We start from the raw sequence: 10,834 nt of genomic DNA on the forward strand, positions 1-10,834 counted from the left end.
AGGTAATTGGAATCTCTTCTCCAACCCTCTTCCCCGTTAAGTAGAGAGTTCACCAAATGAGGGCTTTGTGGTATTGAAGTGTCTGGATACATTTTCAGATTGCTTTGCATCAATTGCATGTGTAGATGAGGCTCACAAGAAAAGGATAATCATTCTGACTATTTAATTGGCTGTTTATATATATATATAAAATTGCTATTTAACAATCATCCTGGGGGATTACCTGGGGCTGGCGTTGACAAAAATAGCACCATCTACTGCTCCTGGAAGCGGCCCTTTAGTCAACCCAGAGAGGTTTCCTGGAGAGGGCTTGGGGACTTGGGGAGGCAGACGGGCAATGGAATGGAGCTTGTGCTTCTTTGATGGCTGGTATTGGAGTTCTCCGAGGACTGATGCAGAGCAGAATGTTCTTTTGCAAGCGATTCCTCCTGGAATGAAATACAAACAAAGACATATCAGAGAGGCTTCTGTATCTGTTTGGCAACGTTTCTAATCTCATTAAAAAAGGCAAACTGGCTCTGAATGGTGAGGAGGCTTGGGGACCAGTTGGGGTTTCTCATGTGACCAGAAATGTGTTTGGTCTGCATAGCTGTATTGTGGTTGGGATGGGGGCAAATGGGGTTAAGTCCCTGAAAGGGGCACTGGCAAACCATCTGCACTGATTGTCCTAGGTCTTTGGGGTGGAGGAGTTGTTCCAGGAGGGAATACAAACCCAGGAAAAGGAGAAACAGCTCTGCACTCAGAGACCGCCTAGTCTGAGGATGGAAGCCCATACTCTGCCCTCTGGGAGTTCTCATTCAGAGGGTGGGGAGACACAGCACTGCCACAAGAAACCCTCAGACTGAGGGGGAGACATAGGCTGCCCGGGGGAGTCATCAGGCTGAAGAGGTGATTTGGCCCCTCAGGGAGCTCTCGGGGAAGGATGAAGAATGCAATCCAAGTCACAGAGAAAATCTTTAGTGAGCACAATGCACACTGAGGGCGTTAGTGCTGAAGTGGAACTGAAGGAAGGCTCTCCAGGGCTTCCCCTGGTATGAGTGGGTAAGCTGGATATGCTTCCTGAAGTCGGCCCTGGAGCAGAGCAGAGAGGAAGCAGAAAGATGGGATCTGCCCCAGGGAATGTCCTGGGATAGGGGAGCAAAGCATCTGGACTTCTTTGGCCAGGGGCAGGCTCTGTGTTGAGGTGAGTGTAGGTGAAATGGGGTATGGAGGTGAGAAGGGGAGGGTGTGCATGCTTCAGGCTCCCCCGGGGCTCTTCCACCATTGTGCAGCAGACACAGCCTAAAGTGGCTAACGTGGCAGCAATGGGGCATGACGTGCTATATGATGCCCCTGTGGTTCCCCCATAGTTGTCTTCACCATGGTCTCTCGCAAAGAGTGGGGGGCAGAAGCTGTTGGCTGCAGCACCCAGCTGATCTTGCCAGTGGACTTCCTTGTCATACACCACATCCCTCGACTGGAGTGTCACGACCAGATGATCTGTAGTCAGAGGCTGCGAGAGCTGCAGACTCATCACATCCACAACAACAGCTGGTGTGATATAGCCTACAAGTAAGAGGCTGGGCCTGGGCCTGGAGGTTTCTGGTCAAAGCTGCTCCTTGGGGTGCTTCTCCTATACCTTCTCATCTGCGTTCTCCTCATTTTTCTGGGTTATGATTATATTGATTTTCTATTGGATAAAACATTTAGAAATTCCACAAAATTCTAAATCTTCCAGAATTTTTTATGATGTCCCTGTCTGTGAGATACCTTAAAGGAAGCAAGGAAGGTTAAGTATTGCTATAATTTCTACCCCTCTCCAAACCTGGTCACACAGCACATCACAGGTTAGAAATGACTGTCACACGCATTAGTGCATTTGCTCCCCTGAGAGCTCTATGAGGTCGTAGGGCAAATATGACCGTCTCCCTGCTACAGGCCAGGGAACAAAAGACTGTGAGATTGTTTGATTTCCTCAAAGTCACACAGCTGCAAAGTTGTGGAACACAAATGGCTCAAAATTGTTGCTTTTCCCATTGCACATTCCTCCACACCACATGTATGGGGCTTTTACATGGGTGAGATAATTTTCCATCTCTTACCCTAATGACCGCTCTAGTGGACCCTACTGGTGCATGGTAACAAGCCCTCAGTCTATCTCTGACTCTGACTATGTAGTGGACGGTTCCTGTGCGTGGCGATGGCTTCTACCTCAAGTGTCCACTGTACCTCTTTGCTTTTTTTGCTCCAAGGCTTTTCTCTAAGTCCCTGATGGTGAAGAGGAGTTAATGCTCCCCTAGGGGACAGGAGCAGGTGAATATGTTCCTCAGCACACAGTTCTTCTGAAGGACAATTATAAAGTGCTTGTTCATGGTTACTTAGTGTGTCACCAGGGGATACTGAGCCCTGGTTGCCCAGAGGAGTTTCCTGGAGGAGGCTGGAGGATTTGGGGAGGCAGAGGGGCAGTAGAATGGAGCTTGCACCTCCTTGATGGCTGGTATTGGGGTTCTCTGAGGATTGATGCAGAGTGGAATGTTCTTTTGCAGGCGACTCCTCCTGGAATCAGCCCAGTTCGGCAGGCTTTGTTGGGGTTCTTCCTTCTGTCTCACTCTCCTTGCTCCCTCACTCTAGCTTCTGGGGTCTCCTCCCTCCCCCCCAAATAAACTTCCTGCATCCAAATCCTTGTCTCAGGTGCTCCTTCATCAGAAGTCCGTCTGCGACAGTCTCCCGGGTGGTGAGAAATCAAATAAACAGCATGTGTGTACATAACACAGGTAGCATGCATTTTAGAGGAGGGAGGAGAGCCACGTTTAAAAAAGCATGGAGGCTGAGAAGATTCTTACATTCTGTGGTTGGGTCTGTGTTAGAGGCTCCAGGACCTCTTCTTTCAAACATGCAGAATAAGTTATATAAAATTTGAGTGTCTGAACAAGGGAGGGAGGGAGGGAGAACAGGAGTGGGTTTTTCTTAGTTCTAAGCACTAGTATCAATGACTTGGTCTATCAGTTGTTTGGAAAGAGTTCATGCAAATTCCTCTTTGGGAACATGGTTTGAGTCCTTCTCCCTTTGGAAGATGGGGAAGTGGTTTCCTCTCACAATGGAGCCAGACATTAAACCTGTATTTCCTTGCTCCACAGCTTCCTGGTTGGGGACGATGGCAGGGTGTACGAAGGTATAGGCTGGAAAGTCCAAGGCTGGCACACCCAAGGCTACAGAAATAATTCCCTGGGCTTTGCCTTCTTTGGCACCAAGGAAGGTAATTGTCATCCTGGCTGACCCTTCTTCAAAGAGTTGTCTACACTCTTCGCCCACTCCCTTGTCTCCACACTCTGCTGTTTCTCACCTTTCTCTGATGATCCACTCTCTCCTGGAATTCTCTTCTCCCTAGTCTTCCATGACATGGCATTCTCATCGACCTCTTCTTGCTGCTCTGCTTTCTTCTCAGTCTTCATTGCAAGCTCCTCTACCTCTGGCTGTCTCATAAGTGAAGATATTGTCCAACCTTCTGTCTGCGTCCCTGTTCTTTTCTTGTTCTCACCTAGGAAGGCTCAGAGCTTCAGCTTCCACCTGTATGTCAATGACTAGCACATCCTCCTCTCCAGCCCCTGCATTTCTATAAAGCCAGGCCATTATTTCCAACTTCCTGTCAGACACATCCTTCTTCCATCTCTCTTACTCCTAGATTTTCTATACATTTTTTTAACATGTTGAGGCCACTTTCTTCTGTCTATAGCTAACCCTAACCCTAATCCATTTCCATGTTAACATACATGCTCTAGGATCATGACATTGAATGTGTGCACCCTTTACCGTAAACAAAGCTCTTGTCCATATAGTTTCTCATTTTCCTCTCCTAGTACCCTTTCAGATAGTCAAGATAGGTATCATGATCCCTATTACACAAAGTTGCAGCCTGAATCTCAGAAAGGTAATGACCCAACGTGACACAGCTATAACGAGAGGAATCAGAACACGAGCCCATATCTGTGATGGCCAACTCCATCTGTTTCCAGAAGACCAGAGGGCTGTTGGTAATGGTGTTCAGCCTGCTCTTGTTTTCATTACCATTCATTGTAAACTGGGTGTCCCCTTTTTAGCTGCGGGATCTTGAGCAAATAACTTCTTGGGGCTTCCAGACCCTTTTCATGAATATGGGAGTAAATAATAGCATCTACTTCAGAGGTTTGTGGTGAGAATTAGATGAGTTAATTCAGGTAAAGAGCCTGGTATGAGCCAGGAGCCCCTACAGATGGGAAACCCTGACCTGGCCCGGCGGTTGCTCCTGAGCATCATGCTGCCTCTCAGCTCATTCACGGAGACAGGGAGTGAATGAACGAAGCCTTGATAGGTCCTTGGGAAAGGTCTTTATCCTGGACCACTAAGATCTCTGCCCAGGTGGATCCTACACTTTAGTCTCTTTGACCTGGGAAAACCTGCTTCCCTTTCTTCCCCTCCAGCAGCTATGCAGGGACTGGCAGGGTACCTCACTCTCCCCTCACAGACCCTCTGAAACTCAGGCATGACCTAGGTTCCTTGCAGATCACTCTTTTCCAGGCCACAGTCCCAACCTGTCTGCACTGTCAGCCATGGAAGGCCTAATCTCTTATGCTGTCCGGAAGGGCCACCTGTCATCCAGGTACTTTCAGCCACTTCTTGCGAAAGAAGAGAACTGCCTGGTGTCTCCACAGAAGGCAGGTCCAAAGAAAGGTAAAACTTTCAACCTCACCTTGCCTTCCCTCCAGCCTCATCCTCTACTAACTCTAAACTCCAATGGAAGTGACCTCTCCAGTCAGTGTGTACATCCTCAGAGTGTATATCCTCTGCTGGAATCCTTCTGACAGGGAACTTGCCACCCAACTCTCTTCAGAGGGACCCTCCAGGACTCCTCTTTATCCCTCAGATTCCTAGAATGCTACAGCCATGGCATTATCCCTGGTGTAATATATAAGCACTCGTTTCTTCAACCATTCAACAATTATTTACTGAGTATCTACTAGACACTGAGGATATACACAGTGAGAATGTACGCTCAGAGGATATACACTCTGAGGATATACACACTGAGGATATACATTCTGAAGGTATACACTCTGAGGATATACACTCTGAGGATTTACACTCTGAGGATATACACACTGAAGATATACACTCTGAGGATATACACTCTGAGGATATACACACTGAGGATTTACACTCTGAGGATATACACCCTGAGGATATAAACTCTGAGGTTACACACTGAGGATTTACACTCTGAGGATATACACCCAGAGGATAGACACCCTGAGGATATACACTCTGAGGTTATACACTCTGAGGATATACACCCTAAGGATAGACACCTTGAGGATATACACTCTGAGGTTATACACATTGAGGATATACACGCTGAGGATTTACACTCTGAGGATATACACTCTGAGGATTTACACTCTGAGGATATACACCCTGAGGATATACTCCCTGAGGATATACACACTGAGAATATACACTCTGAGGGTATACATACTGAGAAAGTACACTCTGAGGATATACACTCTGAGGATATACACACTGAGGATATACACTCTTAGGATACACACACTGAGGATCTACACTCTGAGGATATACACTCTGAGGATATACACACTGAGGATATACACTCTGACGATATACACCCTGAGGATATACACCCTGAGGATATACACACTGAGAATATACACTCTGAGGGTATACATACTGTGAAAGTACACTTTGAGGATATATACTCTGAGGATATACACACTGAGGATATACACTCTTAGGAGATACACTCTGAGGATGTACACTCTGAGGATATACACACACTAAGAATATACAGCTGGAGGATATACTCTGAGGATATACACACCGAGGATTTACACATTGAGAATATACACTCTGAGGATGTACACACTGAGAATGTACACTCTGAGGATATACCCTCTGAGGATATACACTCTGAGGATATACACACTGAGGATATACAAACTGAAGATGTACACTCTGAGGATATACACTCTGAGGATGTACAGACTGAGAATGTACACTCTGAGGATATGCACATTGCGGATATACACTCTGAGGTTATACACTCTGAGGATATACACTCTGAGGATTTACACTCTGAAGATATACACTCTGAGGATGTACACTCTGAGGGTATACATACTTAGAATGTACACCCTGAGGATGTAAACTCTGAGGATATACACTCTGAGGATATACACACTGATGGTTTACACTGTGAGGATATACACACTGAGGATATACACTCTGAGGATGTACACTCTGAGGATATACACCCTGAGGATATACACTGTGAGGATATACACTCTGCGGATATGCACAATGAGGATATACACTCTGAGGATATACACACTGAGGGTATACACTCTGAGGATTTACACACTGAGGGTATAAACTCTGAGGATTTACAGTCTGAGGATATACACTCTGTGGATATACACATTGAGGATATGCACTCTGAGGATGTACACTCTGAGGTTATACACGCTGAGGATAGACACAAAACACACAAAAATCCCTTCCCTCATGAAGTTTCAATCTAGGAGGCAGAGAAAGTCAGTAAACACGTACAGAAGGAAAATGTTTGGTATGTTGTACAGTGAAAAGGGCTAAGGAGGAAAAAAAAAGCATAGAGAGAGATAGGATACATTTATACACATATTTATGTATTTACATGTGTATATACAAACACACATCTTTCTGATTACAAAAGCTAGAACAACACTAATATACTGAAGGCAAACTTAAGTCACCACTTATATTGACTTGACAGGAAGAATTTACCATGATTCAGGTAATAAAAGGTAGACACAATTTTGGTCTTAACAAATAGCAACGTCAAAAACAGTAAAGTTAATAAGTGTTTCCAGCCTTTTGTTGAACTTAATGAAGTTTTTTTTTTGGTTTTAATTAGCTCTATTATGTTAAAGCACCGCATAAATAAATTTGATCTCGGTCTTTGGACCCAATGCCATCTGTCAATATGAATGACCCCTTACATTAACAGAGAGTTGTATGGATTATAAGTGACTCTCAAAGACACACTGTCAGATGAACATTAATCTGATTTCTCCATAAGGACCCTGTCACATATGTGTACAGATGAACACATAAACACACACACACACACACACACACACACACACACACAACAGTCCTGCAGATAAATAAGTGCACTGTGTCCTTGGAATAAAATATCCATGTTCTGTCAGGGCCAACGCTTCCACTGTCCTTTGGGTTCCATTGGTTGTATCAAAATCTATAGCTCTCTGGTTCCTGTCTCTTGACTCCAATTGCTTGGTGCAAACATACCCCAGTCCAACCAAAAAAACAAAACCCATTGCTGTCAAGTCAATTTCAACTCACCAAGACCTCATGTGTTACAGAGTAAAACTACCGCACAGGGTTTTCTTTGCTGTAATCTTTACAGAAGCAGATCACCAGGCCTTTCTCCTGTGGTGTCTCTGGGTGGGTTTGAGCCACCAACCTTTAGGTTAATAGTTGAGCACAAACTATTTGCACCACTCAGGGACCTAGGTGGGCCATTCTGAGAGCTGCTGGGCATTCCTGAGTCCCACAGTCAGGGTCAGGCCAGGATGCCCAGAGGGTGGTGGGGATGTTGGGGGGAGACTGAGGAATATGTTGGCCTTCAGTAGTGAGGTGGTTGACAGGTGAGTGGGCAAAATGAGTCCCCCTCCCATGTTTTTTGCACCACCACAGCTTGCCCCAGGGCTGTTATACGGTCTGACTGGGAGGCCAGGGAGTCCCACTGCCCCGAAATGAACCTCCCAGCTAAGTATGTTATCATCATCCACACCTCTGGGAAGACCTGCAATGTGTCTGACGAGTGCCGCCGGGTGGTCAGAGATACCCAGTCCTTCTTCATGGACAGACTCGACTCATGCGACACTGGGTATAAGTAAGTGGACCTGAGGATGCATGGGCTTCTTTCCCCTTGGGTGCAGAAACTGAGTGTTGAATGGAAGCGGAAAGAGAATGAATATTTACTGAGTGCTCATCATATGAGAGGCACTTTATATTTGGCTACATTGGCTAAGGGGTGGCAGCTGTGGTGGAGAGAGGTGGAGTAATTTAAGAAGCCCATGGAGGTTTATGGTTAATGACTAGGATGCAGGAGTAGATAAGGGAGGGCATTTGGGAACTACAGCTGGCGAACCTTTTTACTGAGTGGATGAAGCAGATGAGCTGATGTCCGCATTCCTGGCTGGGTCAGTGGGTTGTTGGGAGGTGGTGCCTTTTACCAAGATGGAGAGCCCAGAAAGAGGGGAACAGGTGGGGAAGAAGGTGGTTCCAGTGTGGACACACGCTCTTTCATAGATGGCAACTGAAGCTGAGGAAGTGGATGGGTTAGTCCAGGGAAAATGTTTTGGGTGAGAAGAGAAGAGGGCTTAGGGAAGCATGCTGAGGAAACCCACGCTTAAGGAAAGGGATCAGGAAGATGAGGTGCAGAAGAGTGGTGGGGAGCAGCCAGAGAAGAAGACAGCCAGGAGAGTGTGATGTGATGGAAGCCAGGGGGTGAGAGTGTTTGCAGAAGGTGAGAGGTGCTGACAGGGTCAAATGCAAAGAGAGGTCAATAAGGTAAGTTTGGGAAAGTGTACATTGTATTTAGTGGTAGGTAAGTCACTGGTCACCTTGTGGAAAACAGTTTAGTTGGCATGGTGGGAGAAAGGCCAGGCTGCTGGGATTGAAAGTTGTGACTCTCTTTCTTCATAGACAGTGAGCTACTTGCAGGCAGCAGTGGTGTGCTGGGTCTGGGTTAGCACACACGGCTCATGAAGTGATTGTTAGAGATTCAGAAATTTTGCGAGTCAGGTGTTAAATCGTTGGTAGCCTGAAATCAGCCACGGCGGGAGTATTTACACCACAGTAATCAGCAAACACTCTTAATCAGGGGCCTCCCTCCCCTGTGAGCTGGTTTACCAGTACACCACTGGCAAGGACTCTGTCTTTTGAATGCAGAGCTTAGCAACCAATGGATAATCAATGTCTGATGAGTAAAGGCATGAGTGAATGAATGGATGAATGAATGAAACAATTTCTGATTCACAGAGTGCCTCTCTTGCATGCCAATCTCCATTATTCATGCCCCTCTAGCTTCCTCGTGGGTGAGGATGGAGCCATCTATGAAGGGACGGGGTGGAATGTCCAAGGCTCCCACACTGCTGGCTACAATGACATTGCTCTGGGCATTGCCTTCATGGGCACCTTCACAGGTCAGTAGATACTTTGGGCAGTAGGAGTCGTTGTATGGTGTTTGAGGGAGAGTGTCTGAGAGACATGAAAGACAAGGGCATCAGACACAGTGGTCATTCTAGTGCCTGCCTATGCTGGGTTTACCCAGCTTCAAACTTGACATTTAACTGAGTGTGACCAGAGATGACCCTCAGAAGAATGCACACCTTAAATCCACCTCCTTCGCATCTGCCAAATGTCTCTTTTTTCTCATACCCAAGGTACACACGGAGCAAGCAGACATGATCTTTGCGCATATTTTTAGCTAGGTCAGCAAATGCTTCCCTGTTTATCTTGGTTACCATATGCCAAAGCCACGAATGAGCCCCTCCCTTCGCACACTGTGAATTGTCATTGCTCAGGGTTCTTGTCCAGAGTTTGTTCAGACACAGGGGCCTTTCACTGAACCTCTGAGAAGAGGAGGTCATGTCCCTGGGACTGGTTCAGGCTGATACTAAAAAAAGACATTGGGCTGGGGTGTGTGGGTGTGTGACCTAGGAATATGCATGGAGACGCGGCTGGGGCATTGGGACTGGGCAGATGAAGGGTGCAAAAAACACTTTTGGCTAACCCAGGATTTTTAACCTTGGTTGGCACTGTTGACATTTTGGACCAGGTAATTCTTTGTTGTGGGGGCTGTCCTGTGCATTGTAGGGTCTTTAGCAGTATCCCTGTTTTTACCCACCAGATACCAACAGCGACCCACACCCCTGCAATTTTGACTACCAAAAACATCTCCAGACATTGTCAAATGTCCCCTGGGGACCTAAATTGCCCCCAGTTGAGAACTGAGGGCTAAACTAAGCTAAACTTTAGCAGTTTGGATAAAGGCTTGAACATCCCCAGAGTAATTGTGTCTCAGGCGCCACCCTTTTGATTTGGGTTTCTCCTAGGGTGCCACGAAATGCTGATTTCACTTATTTTTTTATTTATATATTTTTGGTAAGAAGTTTGGCACCAAGGAATCTGAAGTCTTGACCTGGTTTTATGCCTGTATATGGGGTGGTTGCCAATGCTGAAATATGCTAGCTTGGTAATGGTGATGGTGGTGGTGGTGGTGGGCGGGGGTTGTCAAGGAGTCTGTTGTGCCCTGGGCAGAGAGCCCTGGGATCAACAGTCCTGTGACCAACAGCCCAGCTGTGTTTTGCAGGTACTCCGCCAAACGCCGCAGCTCTGGAGGCTGCCCAGAGCCTGATCCAGTGTGCTGTGGACAAGGGATATTTGACTCCCAACTACCTGCTGGTGGGACAGAGTGACGTGGAGAACACCTTGTCTCCTGGGAAGGCTCTGTACAGCATCATTAAGACCTGGCCTCATTTCAAGCACTGAGGGAGGCCCTGCTCCTCCTGACACTGCTCTCCCTCGACGATTGGGCCTCCCTGTCCTGTGTCCCCACCCTGCTGTGTGCCCTTTTCCCACCAGCCCCATCCTGTCCTCTTTTCTGCAGTTCATACGATCACGTCCCTCCTGCTCACTTTCTCCACTGGCCCCCACACCACACAGCTGAGCATTCACAGCCCTGTGAGTCTGGCCCAGATGTCCTCTCACATCCCCCTCTCCCCTAGTCACCCACCTC

General features: G+C 46.9%; 1 protein-coding gene across 1 annotated transcript; it reads left to right on the forward strand.

The window, feature by feature from the left end:
• The first annotated feature begins 337 nt into the window (after positions 1-337).
• Positions 338-10,587, forward strand: PGLYRP4 (peptidoglycan recognition protein 4). The gene is given in 9 exon segments (XM_012559117.1): positions 338-369; positions 420-451; positions 454-525; positions 1,350-1,551; positions 3,117-3,235; positions 4,534-4,686; positions 7,726-7,924; positions 9,121-9,239; positions 10,409-10,587. Coding segments are annotated over 9 exon segments (1,107 nt in total).
• Positions 10,588-10,834: the final 247 nt, after the last annotated feature.

Source organism: Trichechus manatus, unplaced genomic scaffold (genome assembly GCF_000243295.1).
Source record: "Trichechus manatus latirostris isolate Lorelei unplaced genomic scaffold, TriManLat1.0 scaffold00213, whole genome shotgun sequence".
Lineage (NCBI taxonomy): Eukaryota > Metazoa > Chordata > Mammalia > Sirenia > Trichechidae > Trichechus > Trichechus manatus.